The 24,738-nt window shown below is 53.7% G+C and overlaps 3 protein-coding genes across 5 annotated transcripts; 2 read left to right on the top strand and 1 right to left on the bottom strand.

The window, feature by feature from the left end:
* Window positions 1–99: 99 nt before the first annotated feature.
* ROGDI (rogdi atypical leucine zipper) lies at window positions 100–6,864 on the top strand. Of its 2 annotated transcripts, none has more exons than XM_030300725.1 (11): window positions 100–231; window positions 595–666; window positions 1,723–1,811; window positions 2,003–2,057; window positions 2,753–2,833; window positions 3,673–3,768; window positions 5,023–5,121; window positions 5,477–5,590; window positions 5,685–5,734; window positions 5,850–5,976; window positions 6,298–6,864. In XM_030300725.1, the coding sequence occupies exons 1-11, from the start codon at window positions 115–117 to the stop codon at window positions 6,337–6,339; spliced, it is 942 nt and encodes a 313-aa protein (XP_030156585.1). In that variant the 5' UTR covers window positions 100–114; the 3' UTR covers window positions 6,340–6,864. The 2 variants fall into 2 exon arrangements, with proteins under 2 accessions (XP_030156585.1, XP_030156586.1); XM_030300726.1 differs by lacking the exon at window positions 100–231 and adding an exon at window positions 298–518.
* On the bottom strand, window positions 6,510–8,084 carry SMIM22 (small integral membrane protein 22). Of its 2 annotated transcripts, none has more exons than XM_030300727.1 (4): window positions 8,024–8,084; window positions 7,693–7,840; window positions 7,480–7,580; window positions 6,510–7,330 (listed from the first exon to the last, which is right to left on the bottom strand). In XM_030300727.1, exons 2-4 carry the CDS (start codon window positions 7,823–7,825, stop codon window positions 7,289–7,291), a joined length of 276 nt encoding a protein of 91 aa, XP_030156587.1. In that variant the 5' UTR covers window positions 7,826–7,840; window positions 8,024–8,084; the 3' UTR covers window positions 6,510–7,288. The 2 variants fall into 2 exon arrangements, with proteins under 2 accessions (XP_030156587.1, XP_030156589.1); XM_030300729.1 differs by having other exon boundaries at window positions 7,495–7,580.
* Window positions 8,085–10,044: 1,960 nt separating this feature from the next.
* SEPTIN12 (septin 12) lies at window positions 10,045–24,049 on the top strand. The gene is made up of 11 exons (XM_030300724.1): window positions 10,045–10,426; window positions 12,764–12,815; window positions 14,066–14,257; window positions 17,178–17,303; window positions 17,383–17,464; window positions 19,120–19,257; window positions 19,399–19,516; window positions 19,605–19,700; window positions 22,503–22,599; window positions 23,519–23,570; window positions 23,645–24,049. The coding sequence occupies exons 2-11, from the start codon at window positions 12,800–12,802 to the stop codon at window positions 23,853–23,855; spliced, it is 1,128 nt and encodes a 375-aa protein (XP_030156584.1). The 5' UTR covers window positions 10,045–10,426; window positions 12,764–12,799; the 3' UTR covers window positions 23,856–24,049.
* Window positions 24,050–24,738: the final 689 nt, after the last annotated feature.

The following is a 24,738-nucleotide window of genomic DNA, read 5'->3' as shown; positions in this document are numbered from 1 at the left end:
GGACCAACGGAACTCGCGAACTCCGCGGGAGGAGGGCGAGGCCGAGCAGGAACAGGCTGCCACGCCGGCCAATCGCCGGGCGCGGCGAGAGCAAACCATCCCTCTGGCCAATCAATGTGCGCAAGCGGAGCAGGGCGCCCTATCAGGGCCGGGGAGGGGCGGGGCAAGCGGCCGAAGAGCTCCAGCGGCAGAGCGGCGGTGGACACGGAGCCCGAGCGCAGAGCGCTCGCGGTGGGTGCCAGCGGCAGCCTGGGAGAGCCGGAGCAGGCTGGTTCGCGCAGCCGCCAGCCTCGATTCGGAGCGCGGCTCGGCCGGTCGGCGGCGGGAGAGGCGGTCCGGGGGCGGGGCGGACGCGCGTGCCGCCAATCGGCAGCGGGGGTGGGCCCGGGTGCTGCTAGCGCACTGACGGCCGGTGCACCGAGCCTCGAGCTGACGGCGGGTGCCTGACGGTCGCTGGGCGGCGAGCGGCGGCGATGGCGACCGCGATGGCAGCGACGGCGGCGGAGCGAGCGGTGTTGGTGAGGCGCGCGGCCAGGGCAGGGTGGAGCCGGGGGCGGTGGGCCCGGGAGGCTGACGGTCGGCCTGTGCCCGCAGGAGGAGGAGTTCCGCTGGCTGCTGCACGACGAGGTGCACGCCGTCCTCAGGCAGCTGCAAGACATCCTCAAGGTAAGGCGCCTGGCGGGCCCGCCCAGCAGCGGCTCTTTCCCGGGCCGATGCCCCTGCCTCCCGAGCGCCTGCTGTGGGCGCGATGCGCGGTGTGCAGACCAGGCCCTGCCTCGGAGGACTGGGAGTCCAGTCGGGGTACCAACACATGATTGTCCACTTAATCACAGGCAGCTGTGTGAGCGCAGTGCGTTGGGCGTGGAATGAGCTCCCGGGCAGGGAGTCGGGGTCAAGGAAGGCTTCCATTGAAGCTGTTATCTCAAGGTCTCCAGCATCATACTCAACATCTGGGGGGCTCCCTTTCGCAAAAAGATTGCAGTACCCGCCTCACAGGGCTATTGTGAAATAAGTCAACTCACAGAAATGTCCACACATTGCCTGGTAGGGCAGAAATTGCGAGTTGTCATGACTACTAACATTTTCTGACTCTGTCCCCACACCCAAGCGTCTTTTTTTTTCCCCTTTTTTTTAAAATTTACATCCAAGTTAGCATATAGTGCAACAATAATTTCAGGAGTAGATTCCTTAATGCCCCTTACCCATTTAGCCCATCCCCCCTCCCACAACCCCTCCAGTAACCCTCTGTTTGTTCTCCATATTTATGAGTCTCTTATGCTTTGTCCCCCTCCCTGTTTTTATATTAGTTCTGTTTTCCTTCCCTTATGTTTAGCTGTTTTGTCTCTTAAAGTCCTCATATGAGTGAAGTCATATGATATTTGTCTTTCTCTGACTAATTTCACTTAGCATAATACCCTCCAACCCAAGCATCTTAACCAAGCCAGGAGGCCATCTCTCTGTTCTATATCCTGGAGTTGGGCTTGAGGTAGGTTTCTGGGGAATGTGGAAGGAACAGCTATCCATCCACTCTGGTAGGACCTGAAACCCAGGTGAGGGCGGAAAGGCCTGAGAAATGGGAAGGTGCCCTGGAGGCTTGGATAAGGTGCTCCGGTGAGACCAACCCACTTGACCCTCCCCTGGCCAACCTAGGAAATAGGGCTTCTGGAAAGACCGTTGAACTGGATTGGATGAACTTTACCCTAATCCCCTCTGCCCTTCCAGGAGGCCTCTCTCCGCTTCACTCTGCCCTGCTCTGGCACCGGCACGGAGGGTCCTGCCAAGCAGGAGAACTTCATCCTTGGCAGTTGTAGGTGAGCAGGGGCTGAGCAGAAATGAGGGCGATGAAGCTGCTTGTGAGGGGGACACCTGGGATCCCTCCAGGAGAGGCTGCACAGCCAAGGCCCAGCGGGCCATCCTGGGACAGCCAGGGGCAAGCTGCCGGGAGGGCCAGGTGGTGGGAGAGGGCAGCCACAGGCACTGCTCTGACCCCCACGTGTTGCAGCACAGACCAGGTGAAAGGCGTGCTGACTCTGCAAGGGGACGCGCTGAGCCAGGCGGTGAGTCCCCCAGCCCCTCTCCCCTTTCTCTGTTGCTGGAGGATCCAGCGGGAAAGAGTATGGGAGCCTTCTGCTGGCTCTGCCACCAGTTGGCTGTGTGACCCTGGGCAGGATCCTTGACCTCTCTGGGCCTCAGTTTTCTCCCTTGTCAAATACTCCCCCCACCCCCCAGCAGCCTCCTCATGGAATTGGCATGTGGCTTCTGTGTGAGGTGCCGAAGGGAGATGTTTGCACACGGCCCAGCCCTGAGTCTGGGCCCAGTGAAGCGTGGGCAGCAGCGGGATTAAGCTGGCCCCAATTCAAAGTGAAATCGGCCAGCATCTGAGCTCCGTTGGTGCCAGGCACCAAGATGTGGGGGAAGGTGCCTCTCCTCCAGTAGTGGGTGGGTGCTCAGTCCATTGGCCTGTACCCGTGTTCCCTTTTGCCCACAGTCACAGCTCCTCCTGGCTGAGGCCACCTTCCCCTTTCTGTTTTCCCTTTCATTTCTTTGTGGTTCCTCTCGGGCCCGAGTTCCTGTTTCCTGACCTCCTTGTTCACACTCCAAATGGCCACTGTGCTGGGAGACCTTCTGCCCTGTGGAATGACGGGGGCCCGAACCACCCCACACACCCCATTTCTGGCCCCCTGCTCAAGGGCTCAGGGTGGCCAAAAGCAGGACGGTGTCATCCTTCTGCTTATCCACTCTTGCCCGTCAGGATGTGAACCTGAAGATACCCCGGAACAACCAGCTGCTGCACTTCGCCTTCCGAGAAGACAAGCAGTGGAAGCTGCAGCAGGTAGTTGGGCCCTTCCCCTCCTGGGGCTCAGGCCACAAGGGCAGGCAGGGGCAGGCCTGAGAGGCACTGAGGGCTCCAGGCTGGCCATGGGGATTTGAAGCCGGAGCAAGCCTGGAAGGGTGTTTCCTAGTAGCAGAGCTGGGGCAGGCAGTGCCTGGGGCTCCAGAGCCTAGCCTTGAAGGAGGTGGAAAACCTGTCTGTAGGCCCCTGGGCCCCAGCAGGAACCACTGGGGTCCTCTGGAGCCAGGAACTCCCCTTCCCAGAGCCTCCAGGGGGCTTCTGATGGCTCCTGGAGACAGAGTCCATGTTCCCTACAAGCTCCTGTGTGATTGGATTGATCCAAGCCCCTTTCCCTGTCACTGGACACCAGCTGGTCTCCACCTCAGGGCCTTTGCCCATGCTCGGCTCTCTGCTTTTCTTGTCATTTGGGTGATCCTCAAGAATCACTTCCCTGGGGCCTCCCTTGACCTCCATCCATCAAAAGAGGCTCCCCCTCCCCCATCCTGCAGAGTCACCCTCTTTCCTTGTGCAGGTCAGTCTTTTTATCTTAGGCCTTTACTCTGCGATCACCTGCCCTCCTTTAGAAGGTGAGCTATGTGACAGCAGGCCTGCCACAGTCTTGCCATGTGCCCAACACCCAGCCAGGACCTGGCATTCAGAGGACACGGAGCTGGGAGCTGGTGGGCAGAGGGCAGGCAGGCGGTTCCCACCCCACCCCTCCAAGGAGAATGGCCCCTCATCGTGATGACTGGGGCAGGAACTGCCCACCGAGAGATGAAGTTGGCATCTCTTCCTCTCGAGGCCCAGCCCGCTGACCTCTCGACGGGCACTGTTTTCAGATCCAGGATGCCAGGAACCATGTAAGCCAAGCCATTTACCTCCTTGCCAACCGGGATGAAAGCTACCAGTTCAGGACGGGAGCAGAGGTCCTCAAGGTGAGCAGCCAGAAGGGACAGGAGAACTAGGTTCCCTACCCCTGGCCCTGACCAGGCCCCTGGAGAATTCTGCCCCCACATCCTCAGGCGCAGCTGATGGCCCACCCATCACCTCTCAACGCACACATGTCCATCCAGCTACAGTCAAATGATTCATATCCCAGGTTCCAGACTCAGATTGAGATTCTGATTCCAGGGCCTCCGCTGTAAGCTGTGCAACCTCAGGTTACTTTCATAGTCATTCTATGCCTCAATAGCCTCACCTATAGAGGGGGGACTCACTGCAGTGACGACCAGTTGTGATGATGCAGGTAAAGTAGCCTCTAGCAAATGCTCAGGAAGTGCTCAGCTACTACTAGTAGATGCTAGTAGTCACGTGACTAGCACTAGAGGAACTCTTATAATTAGCAAAGGGAATCCGCATGGTTTGCAGGGACCAGCTGCGCTCATATGCCCCAAACTCATGCTTAAACTCTGTCCCTGATTTGCTATGTGTCTTCAGGTGATTCACTTTCCTTTTTTGGACCTCTGAGTCCTCATATGAAAACTTAAAACTAATGGCCTGAGGTCCCTCCCAGAACTGTGACCACCCTGGGGACAGGGGGTGTAGTCCCCATGCCTCCACCCAGATTTGCCTTTCCTGGAAGCAAGGTCACCCCCATGCCCATGGCAATATCTGGAAGCAGTGGAAGTTGGGGCTCTGAGGAGTCCAAGCAAGAGTTTTAGTCATGGCAAAGGAAAAGGATGAGTTCCAGATGGTTCCACTGTTCACTAGCCATGTGACCTTAGCACTTGGGAGCTTCTCTTTCCTCAACTGTGAAAATGGGGCTGGTACCCCAGGCTAAGACCTGAACCTAGCCGTGCCATCACCGTCCCTGGCTCCTTGCACCCAAGCTGGATTCAGGCCCCTTCTTCTAAGCTCCTTCATTGCCTGTACCCCCATCCACAAAACCCTCATGCCCCTGAGACTGACCCTCAGGATCTCCCATGTTCCATTCCCCACTGGACCAGCACCCAGGATCCCATGCAGTAGAACCTGCTGGATAGGTGGTCACCACTGAAGACCTCCTACCCCCACCCTCAGCTGGAACCCCAGTACCTGCACCTTTAACAAGCCCCACACAGCAGGGATTCAGGCCTTGAGACCGTGAGCACCCAGGGCAGGAGCTGGGAGCTTCCATGACTTTGTCACGCTCTGATGTGGGAGGGCAGGGGCTGCCCTCGACGCAGCTCTGACCAGCCCCCTGCCCACAGCTGATGGACGCTGTGATGCTGCAGCTGACCAGAGCCCGCAACCGGCTCACCACCCCTGCTACCCTTACTCTGCCTGAGATCGCTGCCAGTGGCCTCACGGTCAGTACCTTAGTCCAGCCCCTGCTCCAGGAGAGGGAATCCCCACTGAGGAGCCCAGCTTGCCCCTGGGAGGGACACGGGTGTGAAGGGGCCCTGGAAACCCCGAACTGCTGTCCGAGTCCTCTGTCTATGCAGTTTTCTGGGACAAGGTCCTTGGTTTCCACCCTGCGTCCCCCAAATGCTCCTAGTCTGCATCAGTGCTTCTCAAGCCTGGTGCAGAAAGCCACCCAGGACACCTCGGAAAAGTCTAGAAGCCCCAGTGCCTGGGTTGGGGAATGGGGTTGCCCAGGTGGTTCTGGGAGGCCTGCGCCCGCACGACCCTCATCCGACCTGCTTGCCCGGTGCTCGTCCCCAGCGGATGTTCGCCCCTGCCCTGCCCTCTGACCTACTAGTCAACGTGTACATCAACCTCAACAAGCTCTGCCTCACCGTGTACCAGCTGCACGCCCTGCAGCCCAACTCCACCAAGGTGAGGGAACCCCACCCGCCCCCACATGCCTGGCCGCCTCCAGGGCCTGACCAGCCTCCAGGGCCTGACCGGGTCTGGTCCCCTTCTTTCCTAGAACTTCCGCCCAGCTGGAGGCGCTGTGCTCCACAGCCCTGGGGCCATGTTGTAAGTATGCTGCCGGGGAGCACCCTGCCCTCCCCAACCCTTTGCACCTTGGGGCCTGGGGGGCCAGGCTGGTCAGCACCCCCCACCCAGGGGAGACCCTCCCCTCTCCCCACAGCGAGTGGGGCTCCCAGCGTCTGGAGGTGAGCCATGTGCACAAGGTGGAGTGTGTGATCCCATGGCTCAACGATGCCCTAGTCTTCTTCACAGTCTCCCTGCAGCTCTGCCAGCAGCTCAAGGATAAGGTGGGCCACGGGGGACTGTGGGGTCGGGGTGGGCCTCCCTCTCAGACACATTGGGCCAGCCAGGTGGCAGGCTGCTAAGCCTTTTCATCTTGGGGGGATCCCAAGGGCTCTGGTCATACCTCCAAAGCACCCCCAAATCTCCATCGTACCCTCCACACACACCCTTAGCAGATGGGCCACGACGTTGCTGAGCAACAGTACCCTCTCCCTGACAAATTGCCCTTGGATGACCTTGAAATCTCACTCGGGTCACAGGGTACAGCAAGGGAGGCTCCCTAGCACCAGCACTCACCATGTCCCCCCACCTCTCTCCCTCTCCAGATCTCCGTGTTCTCCAGCTACTGGAGCTACAGGCCTTTCTGAACAGAACCCCCAAGAGTCTGTCCACCTGGGAAATGGCCCTTGTCCCTCTCAGCTATCCCCTCTCGGAGTGTTGGCCAGAGCCGGGCAGCATGGGATATTTATTTTCGTCTTTACCCCATCCTGCCCATCATATTTGCACAGATGGAAATGAACACTGGAATCACTGAAAAGAAGGGATGAAGGCTTGCTTTTCATTTTGCGGAGGGGGGTGGTCAGGAAAGGCGGAGCAGAGATGTGGCCCACATTCCAAATCCTCCCTCCCTGCAGGCAGAAACCTTTGGACTCTGGGTGGGGCCAACCCCAGGGCTCTCCTTCCGCCTCCTTTTTCTGCTTTCTGAGCTGACCTTGGATGGTGAAGGGTAGCCATGCACACCCCCTCCATGGAGGGTGAGGAGTGGGTGGCGACCCTAAGCTGTGAGTTAGGAGAGCAGACAGAAGCCACCCACCGTGAGCTATGGTGTCCTAGAATGCGTTTGCTCAGCATCCCTGACAAGGCCTCTAGGAAATAAAGATCACCCCACTTTACCTGGAGCGTCTGTCTGTCTGAGTGAGGACCAGGCTGGGGATCCCTGATACTCAGGACCTGAGTGGGGTACCCAGTGACTGAGCCCTTGGCCTCCCCACACCACCTTTGAGGGGGTCCTCCGGGCTGCCACGGGGCTGAGTGGGATGGGAACAAGGGTTCTGCCTGGGGGTTCCGGCCCCTGAGTTGGGCCCCAGCTTCCCCTCCCATGGGCAGTTGCTGGTGATTCAGGGTCTGGTGGCCGTCGTGTAGGCTGAAAGCTGTGAGGGAGCAGGTGGGCATCTGGATAAAGCACTGAGTTCCCACACTGCCCACCCCTTGACCGGAGGCTCAGAACACACTCCAGACTCAGGTTCTGGACAAACAAGGCATTGTTCCTGTTGCCCAGCAGGACACACGGGCAGAGGGGCTGGGGGGCTCGGTGTGTTAAGGTTCCAGGGCCAAGTTATCCACACCCCTGCGGTGTTCCTACAAGAGAGGCACAGGAATCAGCGGGGCTTGACTCATGTGTCCCCTGCCTGCCCCCTGTCCACAGGAGGCCCAGCACCCTCGTCTCCCCAGTGCACTTCCAGGCTGCCCCTCGCACCTGCCCGGCCCAGGAGGCAAGTGGGGCTCACCTGATCGGGGCTCACCTTCTGGGATCTGGAGGTGCGGCGGCTGCAGCAGCTATAGCAGCAGCAGTGGATGCAAACAAGCAGCAGCAGCAGCAACACAGTGCCTGGGGGGGGGGGGGGTGGCGGGCAGTGACAGGTGTCCAGAGAGGGTCCTGGCCACGTCTGGGTCAGGAGGCTTGGGGGGCGGGCAAAGGCCAAGGCCACGGCCACACTCACCAAGGAAGATGAGAAAGATGATGAAGGCAGCAGTGTCCCACCTGGACTGGAACAGCTGACGGCTCCTCAGTTTCCCCAGCACTTCCTGGGCCGTGGTCTCCAGCTCCTTCTCCAGGTCTTCTGCCAAGGCCATCTCAGCTCCAGCCTTCTGGGTACCACCAGCCCCCAAGGGGCTGCCTCAGAACTCAGCCAGACCTCTCACAGCCCAGCCCCTGCCCCGCCCCTGCCCCTGCCCCTGCCCCCTCCCACACCAACACCCCCAAACCCCTGCCTGGTCCCCTCCCACCCCCCCCACCCCCCGCCCCCAGCAACTCCGCGCCCAGACTCCTACCAGCCTCCAGGCTCCCCCAGTCAGCCAGTTGCCAGGTCCTGAGAACACAGGCTACTTCCTGCTTCCGGATCCGCAGCCCAAGATAGCTGCTACCTGAGGCCTTGGCACCTTGGCAACCAGCCCCACCCTTCCTAGGGGCGGCTAGGCTCCAGGGGGGTGGGGCCTGTGCCCTAACAGGTGTGCTTACAGCTTCCCAACAGGAGCAGGTGCTGCGGGACCCAGGGAGGTAGCCACGGGCCTGTAAGCCTCTTCACTCGGGGATTTTTCACTGTTTTCTCAACAGGCCAGACAGGCAGCCTGGAACACAGTATGGCCTGGGCCTCTGTTGACTTGAGTGAAGAGAGACAGACAGGAGTGAGGGACAGGGAGGGAAAAGTGGTTTCCATTTCCCCTCCACTGGGCAGATGGCATGGGCCTGGCACCATACTAGGAGTCTTTGTGGTCCTTGTCTCCTCTATTCTAATGCTCAGCGTGGTCGTTACAAAAAGATGATTATCCTCTCTCAAATGACCTCTTCCCCTGGAACTTGGGGCCTGGGGCCCCGACCCTGTCCAGAAAGGCAGCTCTCACTCTCCCTTCTTTCAGCGCAGACGTGTCCAGGCCCACCAAGGGCCAGACACTGCTCAGCACTTGAGGTTGGCCGTAAACCAAGTGGACACAATTTCTTAATTCTTGTGGTGCTTGTGGTCTAGCAGGGGAGAACGTGTCAGCTGATGTCAGGCTCCGCACCTAACACCATCCATTCATTTCCTGATTTGTCCTCAGGGCAAGCCTCAACTGGCATCACTGTCCTTTCCACTCACAGATACGGCTCAGCGACCAGCTCAAGTCGCACACCTAAGGTGCTCCTTCTCTGTCGCTGCTGTGACATACGACCACGCACTTCATGGCTTCAAACCATACAAATTTATTGTCTTAGGGTTCTGGAGATCAGAGTCTATAACAGGTCGGCAGGGCTGTGTTTCTTCTGAAGGCTCGAGGGGATAGTCCATTCCTTGCCTTTTCTGGCTTTCTGGTGGCCACGCCCACTGGTCATGCCAGTCTCTGCCTCCATGCTCATATATCCTCTGGCCCTGACCCGCCTGACCTCTCTGCTACCTTTCCACACAATCCCCTGTGATTACATTGGCCCACAGGATAATCCCACCCTCTGAATCCTTAGTCACATCTGCAAAGTCCCTTTTGCTGAGTAAGTTACCATACTCTCTCAAGGGTCCGGGGATTAGGATGGAAACATCTCTGGGGGCCATGATTCTGCCAGCCATCCCCAGAGTGAGCAGAGAAGCCAGAACTGGGGCCCAGGCATTTAGACCCCAGAGCCCTTCCCCACCACATTCTAGGGTCTCCTGTCCTGGGTACTCTTCTTCCACCCTACCACCCCTCCGTCCTATTCCAGATCTCAGACGGCTGTTGCAGGAGCAGGGGAGTTTTGAAACAACTAGAGTGTTACTGCAGAAGGAAAGGAGGAGGGTGCAGTTTGAGGTAGTTCCTCAAACACGCATGGTGGGGGGGCGGGGGCTGTGCCTGGGTGGCTCAGTCGGTTGAGGATATGACTCTTGATTTCGGCTCAGGTCACGATCTCACGGTTCATGAGTTCGAGCCCCGCATCAGGCTCTGTGCTGACGGCGTGGGGCCTCCTTGGGATTCTCTGTCTCCCTCTCTCTCTGCCCCTCCCCCTATTGTGAGTTTGCTCTCTCTCTCTCTCTAAAAACTAAATAAATATTAAAAAAGAAAAGTTAAGGGGCATTAAGGAATCTACTCTCGAAATCATTGTTGCACTATATGCTAACTAGCTTGGATGTAAGTTAAAAAAATAAAATTAAAAAATTTTTAAATTTTTTTTAACGTTTATTTATTATTGAGAGACAAGCAGAGCATGAGCATGGGAGGGGCAGAGAGAGGGGGAGACACAGAATCCGAAGCAGGCTCCAGGCTCTGAGCTGTCAGCACAGAGCCCAACACGGGGCTCAAACTCACGAACTGTGAGATCATGACCTGAGCTGAAGTCGGTCGCCCAACCAACTGAGCCACCCAGGCGCCCCAAAATTTAAAAAAATTTAAATAAATAAATAAATAAATATTAAAAAATAAAAAGTTACACATGGTGATTGCATATGGCCTAGCAATTCCGCTCCTAGGTATAGATAGACCCATGAAAATTGAAAACAAGTTCTCGAAGACTTGTACACAAGTGTTCACAGCAGCACCGATCACAAGAGCCAAAAGGTGGAAACCGCCCCAGCGCCTGTCAACCGATGAATGGATGACCACCACCAGGTGATTTGTCCATACAGTGGGATGTCATCCAGCCGCACAAAAGGAAGCAGTGACACCCGCTACAACACGGATGAACCTCCAAAACGTGACGCTCAATGAAGGAGACCAGACACAAAAGACCACATGGTGTGTAGGTCTGTTTCTGTGAAATGTCCAGAACAGGCAAATCCATAGAGACAGGAAGTAGTTAGTGGCGGCCAGGGGCTGGGAGAGGGGGGAAGAAGAGGAGTGACTGCTTAGTAGTGATGGGATTTCCTTTGGGGTGATGAACATATCTTGGAACAGGATGAGGTGGTGGTTTAGCCACATTGTAGGTGTACTAAATAGTGATCTGCCACTTACCTGTTCTCTTTAGAGTGGATAATGGTTAATTTTATGCAAATTAATTGTATGCAAATTTTACCTAAATTTTGTGTATATATATATATATATATATATTTTTTTTTTTTAAATAGGCTCTATGCCCAATGTGGGGCTTGACTCACAACCCCAAGACCAAGAGTCACATGCTCTACTGACTGAGCCAGCCAGGTGCCCCTTTACTGCAATTTTATTACTTTAAGAATTTTTTTAAGTTTATTTATTTTGAGAGACAGAACGCAAGAAGGGGTGGGGCAGAGAGAGAGAGAGAATCCCAATCAGGCTCTGCAGTCAGCAAGGAGCCCAACATGGGGCTCACACTGACAAAACTGTGAGGTCATGACATGAACCGAAATCAAGAGTTGGACGCTTAACTAACTGAGCCACCCAGGAGCTCCTTTCTACCTCATTTAAAAAAAAAAAAAAAAAAGAGGATGGGGGTCCACAACTGTGGCCCCTGTCCCCCCACCACTTGGCCTGGCTGGGTGGGCAAGAGGCCCTCTGTCGCCTCTGCTCCCCACTGACCCTCAGCCTTCCTGTCCAGACCCCTGGGTGCCTTGTTACTTGTTTTTCATTATGAAAGTAAGACCTTCTAGGGGTGCCTGGGTGGCTCAATCAGTTAAGCATCCAACTCTTGGTTTCAGTTCAGGTCATGATCTCACAGTTTATGAGTTTGAGCCCTGCATCAGGCTCTGCACTGACAGTGCAGAGCCTGCTTGAGATTCTGTCTCTCTCCCTCTCTGTCTCTACCCCTCTCCTGCTCATGCTCTCTAAATAAATAAGTAAACTTAAAATAATAATAATAATAATAATAATAATAAAGTAAGACTTTCTGATGGCGGGGCGGGGGGGGGGGCAGTTGCTCTCTATTAGGGAAAATCTGGGAAATTCCAACTTGTTAAAAGACAAAACCCAGAGCACCTGGGTGGCTTAGTTGGTTAAGCATCCAACACTTATTAAAATCTGAGAAATTACCACGTTACTAAAAAACAGAAACCACCTGTAGAGTTCTAAGACGGGAGCAGAGCAGTGATGGGGAGGCCATGCCAAGGCATATTTCAGGTGGGTCAGACCCCCCTCAGACTCAGATCCTGTTCCCAGCCCTTAACACCCACCCGTGTGTGGCCTTGGGGCACAATCCTTGACCTTCTCTGCCTCAGTTTCTTCTTCTGTAAAATGGGTGTATAAATATCATTCCCCTTATTCTTGGGTTAGATTGAATGGAATGATCCATAAAACACTTCCTTAGCACAATGAGGTGTTCTAGAAACATGCACTCAATGGCTATATATTACTCACCCAACTTATGGGTGTGATTCCCTTCAGTCTTCTGTTCTTTGTACACATTTGGACTCATCTGCTGTCCTCACACTGCTCAGATCACTTCACCCTGGGCTTTTCCCAATCAACACAGCCAAGAGCGCCATGCAAGTGACCACTGCTTTCTGCAAGCACGGTCATGACGCTTGTGATCCTAGTGGCTACCCACTGAGGCTCGCTTTTCTTTTTTTTTTTTTTTTTCCTCTCCCAGTTGCTCAGAATCCTACTGTCACTCACGTGGGATGGTCTTCCTAGGAAGCAGAATCTCGCGCTCAAGTTCAGTCCACAGGCCACCAGTACTGTTTGGTCATCCATGTACAACGTGCCCATTCTCTTTGATGAGGAGGCCAGCCTCCCATAACCCTTGAGAGCTGTGGACTTGTAGCTTGAGAGATTTCTCTATTGGGAAAGGAACCATGTTCCAGGGCAGGCTTTGCCCAGCCCCACCCAAAGCCTCAAGCCTCAAAGATGAAGTTTAAGCTCTGTCGTGAGATAGGTAGAAGGTAGGGAAGCACAAGGGCACGGGCAGAGAGGGACAGAAGGCTAGTCGGGGCTCAGGACAGTTGAGGTGAATGGACTAGGGCAGACTTGGTGAGTTTCAGCAAGCAAAGCAGGGTTGGCAAACCACTTCCTGCTTTTGTAAATAGTTTTACCTACACACAGCCACCCCCTTCACCTGTGTGTGGCTGCTCTCACACTACAACAGCAGGCCTGAAGAGTAGGTGTAATAGAGATATTATGACCCACAAAGCTCAAAATAACTCTTTACTATCTGGCTTTCAGAGAAAATGCTCAGCATCATGAGACAGAGGACTCCTCATGTGCCAGGAAACAGGTGAGAAAGTAGTGAGTGAGATGGATTTGTGTAAGAAACATCGTGTCAGGGACACATCGGGGAGGGGTGAGGACTGTGGCAAACTGGAGAACTCATGGCCCAGCCAAAGAGGGCAGCTCATCAGCCATCAGAATTGCCAGGGCTTACAATCTCTAAGACACACTGGAAATCTAGATGTTCCCGTGAACAAGAAAAGCATTAGAGGGTAAGCACGTGGACTCAGATCCCAACCCGCCACTTCCTTACTAGGTGACTTTGCACAACTGGTTCAGACTCTCTGTAACCTGGAGGGAGTAACAGCACTAGCTTGATAGCACTGGGATGATCGTGAAACAAGCTGCCGTCCTACAGCCCCAGAACAATGTTATGCACAGACTAAGTGTGGGGTAAATATTTCCTAAATCAATCTGGCCATTGAAAACACTGTGGCCCCAGCGGTGGACAGACCAAAGAAAACATGGACGTTCTGCTTTCTGGCTGCGGGTCATGGGTTTGCTTTTGCTAGCAGAGTCACGAATTTGGAAGTCAGAGGGACTGGCTGAAGCCCACTTGGCCCAGTTAGGTGACCTTGGGCAAGGGAGCTGCCCAGAGGCCCTGGGTTCCTGTCTATAGCACTAGGCCAGGGTCATTGTAAGGATTTAGGGTAAGTGTTCCAAAAGGACACTGGAAGAGCTTACCTGCCCCTGCCCTCAGCTCCCCGCTGTAGAGGAGGCCCACCCCTTGCCCCTCCCCCTGAATTCATGGGGAAGGGGATGGAGTTCAGATTCTTCAGTTAACTGTCACCTTGTCTCCTCCCCCCTCACCACACACACCAGCTAGGACAGGGAAGCTCCTTGAAGCTCTGTCAGAGACCCAAGGCCATCAGGTGCTACACAAAGCTGCTTCTCTCTGTCGCCATGGGTCCAGACCCTGGGCTTCTCTAGGCTGGCCACATTCTTCTGGGGGGAGTGTCTGAGCAAGGATACTGCCTGGGCCAGGGGTGGGGGTAGGGAGGAAACTGGGGTGGGGGAGGAACAGATTACTGGGCTGGTGTATCTCTGGGAAGGGATTCAGCCTCCTCTGAGAGGCAGCTCCTCCCCGTACTTCACTCCAAAGCCCTCAGGCCCTGGGGCCTTGGGGGATGGGTAGATCAAGGGGTATAATGTGTGGGAGTGCCAGGTGGCAGAGCTCAGGAGCCAGGGTCCAGAAATGAGAACTCAAGAGGGTCCCCCTCCAGAGCCCCAGTAACCCCCTTCTCCCCACCCACCCAGTTGACAGACATTGCTGTGCCCTTGACCCCATGGACCCGCTGAGGCAGTCCCCCTCCCCCTGCTCGTCAAGACCCTCCAGCCCCAAGACCCCACCCTGCGAGATGCTTGGTTATGTGGGCATTGAGGCCGTGCTGGACCAACTGAAGATCAAGGCCATGAAGATGGGGTTTGAGTTCAACATCATGGTGGTGGGTGAGTGAGGGGCAGGGGCTCACGGGAGGACAGACCAAAGGATGCAGACTTGTAGGCGTGGGCGCGTTACTTCACCTCTCTGAGCCTCAGTCTCAACAGTGGGTCTGTTAATAGTCCCTCACCAGGTGTCATAGTTTAAAATTTGGAAACACTGAGGCGTTAAAAGACAAAAATCATCCATGAAGCCCCAGCCAAACCCAAAGAGAGCAATAAAAGGGGAGGCCATGGCAGAAAGTGGTGAACACCCAGACCCAGATCCTGATCCGGGCCCTTAACATGAGCCAACGTGTGACCCCTCTCTGCCTCAGTTTCCTCACTGGGTTTAGCACTGTCCTGGCGTTCAGGAGGTTCTCTGGAATTGCATTTATATGGGTGCAAAATTGATTCTGTAGGTCAAAACTACACCTTTCACAAAATAAACTAGGTAATAGCAGACTATAAAATGTCAGAGTGGGCAACACCAATTAAGGGCATTGTTCCAAGGCGGTGCTGTCCAATAGAAGTATAATGTGAGCCACATGATGTCATTGTAAAAATTCCCAGTAGCCACCTTTAAAAAAGGGAAGAGAGGGGCGCCTGGGTGGCTCAGTCGGTTGAGCGTCCGACTTCAGCTCAGGTCACGATCTCGCGGTCCGTGAGTTCGAGCCCCGCGTCGGGCTCTGGGCTGATGGCTCAGAGCCTGGAGCCTGCTTCCGATTCTGTGTCTCCCTCTCTCTCTGCCCCTCCCCCGTTCATGCTCTGTCTCTCTCTGTCTCAAAAATAAATAAACGTTAAAAAAAAAAATTAAAAAAAAAAAAAAGGGAAGAGAAACTGGAGAAATTAATTTTAACCATTTATGTTACTTAACTCAGTATGTACTATCTTGAATGACATGTAATCCACACCCAAAAAAAATTGTCCATGAGAACTTTTGCATTCCTGGGGCATCTGGGTGGCACAGTCGGTTAAGTGTCTGACTCTTGATCTTGGCTCAGGTCACGGTCTTACAGTTTGCGAGTTCGAGTCCCAAATCGGGTTCTGCGCTGAGGGCGCAGAGCCTGCTTAGGATTCTGTCTCTCCTTCTCTCTGCCCCTCCCCCACTTGTGTGTGCTCTCTTTCTCTCTCAAGGTAAAGAAACTTTTTTTTAAAGTTTAAAAAAAAGAACTTTTGCGTTCTTTTTGGCACACACCAAGTCTGGAAAATCTGGGTTGTATTTTCCATTGATGGCATACCTCAATTCAGATTTTCCATATCACCCATGGCAGGAGCCAAGTGGGACTCCCATATTGGACAGCACAACCCTTCGGACAATTTTTGTTAAATACAAAAATACGTGTGCACCCTGCATTGTGATGTAGGGTGTTCCCTTCTGCAGATGTGGTCCACCGGGTTTGAGAAGCTCCCACAGCAGGGAAAATGGACCATCTACAACCACAGACAGTTTGGGTCAATCTCACCAAGTAGTGTCAAGCCAAAGAAGCCAGACACGAGAGACCACATGCTGTGTGCTTCCCTAAATCAAGGGTGGGCAGAGCTGCTCCCTGCTGATGGAAGCCCGGAGAGTGGCTGTCCCTGGAGTGTTGGGTTAATAGTTACTGAGATGGGCATGATTGGGCTTGTGGGGAACTATATGCTCCATCTCTGGATCTGGTTCTGTATACATGGGCCATTTAATTTGTAAGATGCATTGCACTGCCCATCAGGATGAATGGATAAACACAATGTGATCTCTCCATGCAATGGCACGTTATTCAGCCATGAAAAAGAATGAAGTATTGACACCTGGTAGGACTTGGATGAACCTTGAAAACATTACGCTTAGTGGAAGCAGCCAGACATGAAAGGACAAATATTGCGTGATTCCATTTCTTAAAAAAATTTTTTTAATGCATATTCATTTTTGAGAGAGAGAGAGAGAGAGAGAGAGCATGAGCTGGGGAGGGGCAGAGAGAGAAAGAGACACAGAATCTGGAGCAGGCTCCAGGCTCCGTGCTGTCAGCACAGAACCCAACAAGGGGCTCGAACTCACGCACCGCAAGATCATGACCTGAACCAAAGTCGGACACTTAACCAACTGAGCCACCCAGGTGCCTCATGCATGATTCCATTTCTTTGAAATGTCCAGAGTAGGCAAATCCACAGAGACACAAAAAATGGATTAGCAGTTGCCAGAGGTGATGATGGAGGGAGAATGGGGAGGGGTTGCTAATGAGTGTGAGGTTTCTTTTGGGGCAATGAGCATGTTTCTTGACGGTTAAAAAAACAACGTTCAGCCAAGTACATTTGAAGATCTAATTGTGACATGATTCATGAATCAGGCAGCACCTGGTCAGCAGGTAAGAAGTGAGCTCCAAGGAGTTGTGCAGAATGCAAGGTTTCTATACAGAAAGGAGGATGTGAGCAAGGAAGTTATTAGCAAAAGGAAAGGATTATTCCAGGCAGGGTTGCTTTCCCTTAGAGGACAGGCAGAGGGTCTTAGGTGGATGACTTCATCTTCCTTTGGGGGACAGTGAGGGCCCATGTGACATGACTCACTGGTGCTGACCAGAAAATCCCTGACGGACCAGTTTAGGCTACGTTTCCGGGGGAGGTTGGAACTGCAGTTAAGTTAGATATTAGGAGACTTGGCCTGAGTTCTGCCATTTGCGGCCTGTGGATTTCTTTCTAATAGGAGCTACACAGAATTGGTGGGTGCACAACACTGTGAATGTACTACATGCCACTGAATTCTTCACTTTAAATGGCTAATGGTTAATTTTTTTACTGCATGAATTTTGCCTCAATAAAAATGGGTGGGATAAAGATTGACACTGACGATAGCACCCGCTTTTCAGGATTTATGTTATGCTTAGAAAACAGTTCACTTTCTAAAACTGTTTAACAGCCTGAGAAGCACTGCCTAAAATGTCCACCTCTGTTGCTGTCATCTGGTTACCCCCAGGGCAGAGCGGGCTGGGCAAGTCCACAATGTTGAACACCCTTTTCAAGTCCAAGGTGTGGAAGTGCACCCTGCCGGGCCTGGCGATGCCCACACCCCAGACGCTGCAGCTGAAGTCAGTGACCCATGGTGAGTGGTCCCCCACCCCCACCCCACCCACCCCACCCCACCCAGGCCAATCTCTTCCTACTCCACTCTCCACGCACAGTCATCGAGGAGAAGGGTGTGAAGCTCAAGCTGACAGTGACTGACACGCCTGGCTTTGGAGACCAGATCAACAATGACAAATGGTGGGTCCTTGACAGTGGGGGCCGAACCCTGGTTGCCCCTGCCCCTGCCCCTCCGGCCCCTGGGAAACATCCCAGCCCTGAAACACCTGACTGTGGCATCTCGGAGCCTCAGTCTATTCATCTGTATAATGGGTGCATGCAACCAGCCCTCCAAGATTGAAGGGAGTCAAGTACATAAAGGTCAGAGCTTCCTGCCTGGCACACAGTAGGTGTTCAGTCAAGGTTATGATATAGCAGAAGTTAGAAGCCCACGCTACAGAGTCAGGACCACAGAGTTAGACCACTTTCCAGTTAGGTGACCTGGGACTGGTCATGGAAGCTCTCTGAGCCTCAGTTTCCTTCTTTGTAACTTGAGGGTGATGACACCCACCTTGCAGAGATGTTCTAGGCTCTCAGTGACAAAACCCACGACAGTAGTTGGTCACACACACACACACACACACACACATGCACACACACAATCAGGACTGGATGCATAATTTGTGGGACCCAGTGACATGAAAATGTGGGACCCATTGTTCAAAAAGTATTACGAATTGTAAAACCTTGACCACAGGACATTGAATGAACTGCAAGCCCTTCAAAGCACGGAGCTCTGTGGAAATGGTCTGTTTGTGCTTGTATGAAGCCAGCCCTGCATACAATGCTTCATTGAGCACTTGCTTTGTGCCAGCCCTGTTCTAGACATGGGGATACAGCAATGAACAAAACAGATGAACATCTCTGCCTACGTGAAATTTACATTGTCGTGGGAAGGGGGCTGAGCAATGAACACAACAAATCAGTTATACATAAGGTGGGCCTAAACTCTATCATTCAAGGAGGACATTTCTGAGAAGGGAAAGCATAGGGAGCTGTAGAGGGATTGCAACTTTAAGCAGAGTGATCATGAAAGACCTCCCGGATAAGGTGACACTTGGGCGGATTTCCAGGATATGAGAAAATGAGCATTGTGGACATGCAGGGGAAGAGTGTTCAAAGTGGATAGTGGCATGTGCCAAGGCCCTGCGGTGGGCAGAATGGTATGTTCATGGAAAGCTGGTGTGGCTGGAGGTGTGTGCATGGTAGGGAGAAACGAGGAGGGGAGGGCAGGCAGAAGAAACAGTGATATGCTGTAGGGCCTGGTAGGGCAGTGTAAGGACTTAGGCTTTTCTGTGGCCACTGTGGTCAGGCTGAGCAGAAAAGGGATGTACTCTGACTCCTGTTTTTAAAAGGATCTTAAAAAAAAAAAGGGTGGAGGAGTCCTTTTGGCTGCTTGGTTGACAATAGCCTGGCAGGGGAAGGGACCCAGGGAGAGGACTCAGGAGATCCTTGCAGCAATGGTGTGAGTGCCCATGGTGGTTGGAACCCGGCTGTGGCGATTCATCTCTTTTAAGACCACGCCCCAACAAAGTAGGTGCTCTTATTCTCTCCATTTTATGAACGAGGAAGCCAAGGCCTCAGCTTGAGAACGGCAGGGGTCTCTCTGATAATTCAGGGGAGCGGGGGAGGGTGATCAGGTAACCACAGGTCTCAGCTCGTCCAGGAACGGAGGTCCTGTGTCCTGGGCCAACTGGGGCAATTGGTCTTCCGAAGGGGAGACCACGCAGAGGACCTGGGGAGGCGGGTGGGGCTCCCAGGGGCGGCTCTGAGGTCGGGTCCGTCTGCCACCCCAGCTGGAACCCCATCCTGGGCTACATTAATGAACAGTACGAGCGGTACCTGCAGGAGGAGATCCTCATCACCCGCCAGCGCCACATCCCCGACACGCGGGTGCACTGCTGTGTGTACTTCGTGCCGCCTACTGGGCACTGGTAAAGGGCTGAGCCAGCTGGGGGAGGGACCCTGGCCTGGGGCAGAGAGGAGGAGGAGGAGTCCCTGGCCTGGGCTGCAGGCCGGCACCCCCTCACTCATCCACTGCCACCGCCTCCGCTGTTGCTGCCCTGCCTGAGCAGCCTGCGGCCTCTGGACATTGAGTTCCTACAGCGGCTGTGCCGGACCGTGAACGTGGTGCCTGTGATTGCCCGGGCCGACAGCCTGACCCTTGAGGAGCGCGAGGCCTTCAGGCGCAGGGTGATCTGGGCGCCCGGGGTGATGGGGCCGGTGGGGGCAAGGAGGAGGCCAAGTGCACAGGATGAGATGAGGTCACCTGCGTCCCCAGATCCAGCACAACCTGAGGACTCACTGCATCGAGGTGTATCCACAGAAATGCTTTGACGAGGATATCAATGACAGGATCCTCAACAGCAAGATTCGGGTAGGAGGCCACGGGGTGGGGGTGGGGGGCAGGCTGGTGTGACCACGGCCGGGCGATTTGCTTTCCACCTGCTCTTTCTGTCTAAAGATTCATCTCCCTCTACAGCTTGGGGAAAGTTCACATACTTCTGGCAGGTATGAATCTCCATACATACATAAACTCAAACACCAGCAACCTACAGAAATGGGAGGGAGAAAAGGCTTGCAAATGGTTTATCTGATATGGGACTTGTATCCTGAACATAATAAAGAACCCTTACAAATTTAGAAACGGGCAAAGGTTTTGAATGACATTCCCTCAAAGAATTTGGACGAGAGGCCGATGAGCCCACGAAAAGATGTTGGTTCGACATCACCAGTCATCAGGGAAACGCAAAGCAAAACCATGAGGTACCGCTTCATACCCACTAGGGTGGCTGTTTGCAAAATGACAGACAATCCCAAGTGTTGGTGAGGATGTGGAGAAGTTGAACTGGCAGGCAGACGCTGCTGACGGGAATGTCAAACGGTGCTCCCACTTTGGAAAATAGTCTAGCAGTTCCTCAAAAGGTTAAACGCTGAGTTACCACGGTAGCCAGCAGCAAGCCCACTCCCAAGAGAAATGAAAACCTACGTTCACATAAAAACGTGTACACAGATGTTCATGGCAGAAATACGTGTAATAGCCGAGGAGTGGAAATAAGCCAAATGTCTATTCACTTATGAATGAGTAAATAAATACACGTGGTCTGTCTACACAATGGAGTGTCCTCCAGGTATAAAAACGGATGGATGTAGCACTGACACCTGCTGCAACACGGATGAACCTTGAAAACATGAAGCGCCTGGGTGGCTCAGTCGGTTGAGCGTCCGACTTTGGCTCAGGTCATGATCTTATGGTTTGTGAGTTCGAGCCCTGCATTGGGCTCTGTGCTGACGGCTCGGAGCCTGGAGCCTGCTCTGAATTCTGTGTCTTCCCCTGTCTCTGTTCCTCCCTACTCACGCTCTGTCTCTCTCTCTCTCTCTCTCTCTCTCTCTCTCCTTCCCCCTCCCTCTCTCTCAAAAATAAACAAAAAAAAAAAAAAAAAAAAAGAAAAGAAAACATGAAGCTCAGTGAGAAGCCAGACACAAGAGGACAAATATTACATGATTCCATTATATGAAACGTCGGAATAGGTAAATCGAATAGAGACAGAAAGTAGATTAGTGGTTGCCAGGAGCTGGGGGTCAGGAGCAGTGGGGAGTGACTGCTGATGGGTGTGGGGTGTCATTCCGGGGCAGCGAAAATGCCCTGGAGTTAGACTGTGGTGATGGCTGCACAGTTTTGTGAGCTGCACCTTTCAAAGGGTGAATTTTATGGTACGTGAATTACATCTCAGTAAAGCTGTTTCAAAAGAGAAGGAAAGAGGGAAATAGCTAACCTCTTCTTTTTCTCCTAATCAACTGAATTCCACCTCCAAGCCTCTACCTTGTCGTCCTGGCGGTTTGTCCAATGTCAGTCTGTCTGGATCCTGCAAAGGGCTCAGGTGAGGGCTGAGATTCATCATGCATTGACCTCAGGCCTTGGATCACTCCCTCAGGGACCGTGTTAACCTGCACAGCGGTGCTGTTGCCTGGATTAGAAGCAAACAACTCTGGCTTCACAGACATGGCCCGCATGTGATTTCAGCCCCACACAGATTCACGGCCAGTTCCCTTCGTGCGGTAAACAAACCACAACCGGACATGGCCCTGTTTCCCATCTCGGACCCAATGTCTCCACCATTCCCTCTTTCCCCTCCCCACTGGCACAATAAACAGGATCTCCTGTGAAACGTTCAAAGAGCCTTGACCTTGACCAGTTTCTTTCTGTCCTGGGGCCTGAGAAGGCAGCAGCGTGGCCGCAACTGACACAGACCTGAACATACTGACTCAACATCTCAGTAAATCGTCCAGACATCTAACATTTATTGAGGGTTTGCTCCAGGCTGGCGCAGGATAAGCGCAGAACAGATAATTATGATTGCCACCATCGATTACTATTCCTCATCACAAATGAACTCCTGGAAATAAAAGCAAACCCCTAAATAGCAGTTTGGAGTTCAGGAATTTGAGTCTCCACTTCCGGCCATGAGCAAGTGAACCACCAGAATTTTCAGCAGGGCTCAGCAAACTTTTTAGTGAAGGGCCACATGATGGTAAGTATGTTAGGCCTTGTGGGCCAACTGGTCTCAGTGCAATTACTCAACTCTGCTGTTGCAGCACGAAAGCAACCTAGACGTGAGTCAATGAATGCCTGGGGCTGGATGCCAACAGACTTTATATGGGGAAACAGGCAGGAGCCTGATCTGGCCCATGTACCATAGGTTGCCAACCCCTGGGATGCAAAGTCATGTCATTTAACCCTCTTGATAACCGATGAAGGTGATTGCAGGTCATCTCTTACCCAGGTAAGAGATGGGACATCCCTAAGATTATATTATTAATGTGGCTCTGAGTAACCTTCCCAAACATTCACAAAGCCCTGTGTATGTACTCTTCTGACTCCCATTTTACAGATGAGAAAACTGAGGCATTGATCAGACTTTTTTTTTTTTGAAAGATTTTATTTTTAAGTAATCTCTACACCCAACGTGGGGCTCGAACCCACAACCCTGAGATCAAGAGTCGCAGGCTCCAGCAACTGAGCTGGCCAGGTGCCCTGTGTCTTTTGACTTCAGATCTCTGTGCTCCTTCTACCACTGTCTCCCCGCAAAGGACAGTGTGCCTCCCCCACCCCACCTCCGTGACTTCTCTACCCACCTCCTAGGCAGCGCCAACCCTTTTGTCTCCTCTCCTCCCGCAGGACCGGATCCCCTTTGCTGTAGTCGGGGCCGACCGACAGCACCTGGTGAACGGGAGGTGTGTCCTGGGCCGGAAGACCAAGTGGGGCATCATTGAAGGTCAGTGCAGGGACTCTGCAGAGAACGCAGGTGAGGGTGGGCTGAAAATCCGGGCGCATCCTGCTGCCTCCGGCACCCTCAACACTCATCACAGGGCCCACAGTGGGCAAGCCCACAACCAGGAAGCAGACAGACCTGGAAATCAAGTCCCTCCTTGCAGCGGGGAGGACTCAGGCAAGTTACCTGACTCTCTGGGCCTCAGTTTCCTCACAGTAAAATGGGCATCAACCTCATGCATGGCCATTTGCGTCTGTGCAACCAACGAACTGCACATCTGTACATGGAAGGTGGTTGGACAGGGCAGGCCACTGCTTTGCATGATGCCCACCACCCAGAGGACACCCTATGCATTTGCCAGAATTTGTTGTGGGCCTTCTATGTGCCAGGCATACTCTATGCGCTTCCTCAGGGGATACACTGAAAGCAGGACAGACAAGGCTCCTGTCCCCAGAGAGCTGATGAGACAATGACAGGTGGGAGAAGGCGGCGCAGGAGGCTAGGCTACCTGAGGGGGTGGAGGGAGGCCTCTCGCTGCGGGGGTGGGGGGTAGGGGTTGGGGGATGGGGGGGATGGGAAGTGAAGGAGGAGCAGCCAGGGTCTGGGCCCCCCATTTATCCACATAATCACTAAAATAATATAATATATATGGTATCATACACATACTGTACTGTAGTAATTATTAAGCGGACAATAATAAATCATTAGTGGATTCATTGACTCAAGTATTGGTAGCAGCCTTCTGTACCGGGTGCGGGGGGCACAGCAATGAATAAATGGACGTGAGAAAAGACAGTGAGAAATGTGGGCGGAAAGGTTGCGGTGGATATCAGGGGTACACAGCATACAGTGGGCGCTTACTCGGTGCTCATCCAGGGCAAGGCGGGTGGACAGGGCCAGCGGTCTGGGTCGTGTCTTGCAGTGGAGAACATGGAGCATTGTGAGTTTCCTCTGCTGAGAGACCTGCTCATCCGGTGAGGGTGCAGGGACCCCGGGGGGGCGGGGGACGCTGTGGCCAGCCTGGGCTCAACTGCCTCCCATCTCCCAGCTCCCACCTCCAAGACCTGAAGGACATCACCCACAACGTCCACTACGAGAACTATCGAGTTTGCAGACTCAACGAGAGCCACGTGCTGCCTCATGGGCCCTGCTGGGTGAACCTGGCCCCGACCCCACCAGGGCCCTCTGTCGCCCCCGGGCCCTCCAAGGCGTGCAGACAGGCACGCGAGGATTCTGACGACAACGAAGATGACTACTGAGCACGGGGGCGGGGGCGGGGGTGGGGGCGGGGGCGGGGCACCCGGCAGCCCCCAACACGGGACTGTGTATGAGAGGGTGTATTAAAGGCGGACGTTGCTTTTAATGAAAAGCTGTGCTTTGAAAACAAAAGGCGTTTTGTAAATGAGTTCTTTGAGCTATCCTCAAAATAAAAGTACGGTTCTTTTAAAAATAACCGTGTGAGGGGCGCCTGGGTGTCTCAGTCGGTTAAGCGTCCGACTTGGGCTCGGGTCATGATCTCGCGGTCCGTGAGTTCGAGCCCCGCGTCGGGCTCTGGGCTGATGGCTCGGAGCCTGGAGCCTGTTTCCGATTCTGTGTCTCCCTCTCTCTCTGCCCCTCCCCCGTTCATGCTCTGTCTCTCTCTGTCCCAAAAATAAATAAACGTTGAAAAAATAAAAAAAATTTTTTTTAAATAAAATAAAATAAAATAACCGTGTGAGACCCAAGGCCCTCGGGGATCCTGAGGACCCGGGAGCTCGTGCCTTGGACAACCGGCCCCTCCTGCCCCATTCCAAATGAGGCTCTGCTGTCACTGCCGACCCTCCTTCCTGGCACAGGGTCAGGCCCTGTCTCGTAAACACTTACCAATTCCCCGTCTTCAGCTCTCGTCCCCAAGCTCTGTGCTCCCCGCTCCTGTCTGCCTCTCTGCCCTGCCCTGGCCGACTAGCAGCGGGGAGAAGATTGTCCTCTCAGCTCACGCAGGGAGAGGAAATCCATTCTTCTTCTGCCCTTTAGCTCTTCTAGAGTCCTCAGCAGATGGGGTGATGCCCACTTAGTACTGGGGAGGGAGATCCTCTTTACTCAGTCTACTGAATCAATGCTAATCTCTTCCAGAGACATTCTCACAGATGCACCCAGAAATTA

The sequence above is a fragment of the Lynx canadensis genome, chromosome E3, assembly GCF_007474595.2.
Source record: "Lynx canadensis isolate LIC74 chromosome E3, mLynCan4.pri.v2, whole genome shotgun sequence".
Lineage (NCBI taxonomy): Eukaryota > Metazoa > Chordata > Mammalia > Carnivora > Felidae > Lynx > Lynx canadensis.
This window is presented reverse-complemented; position numbering and strand designations above follow the sequence as displayed.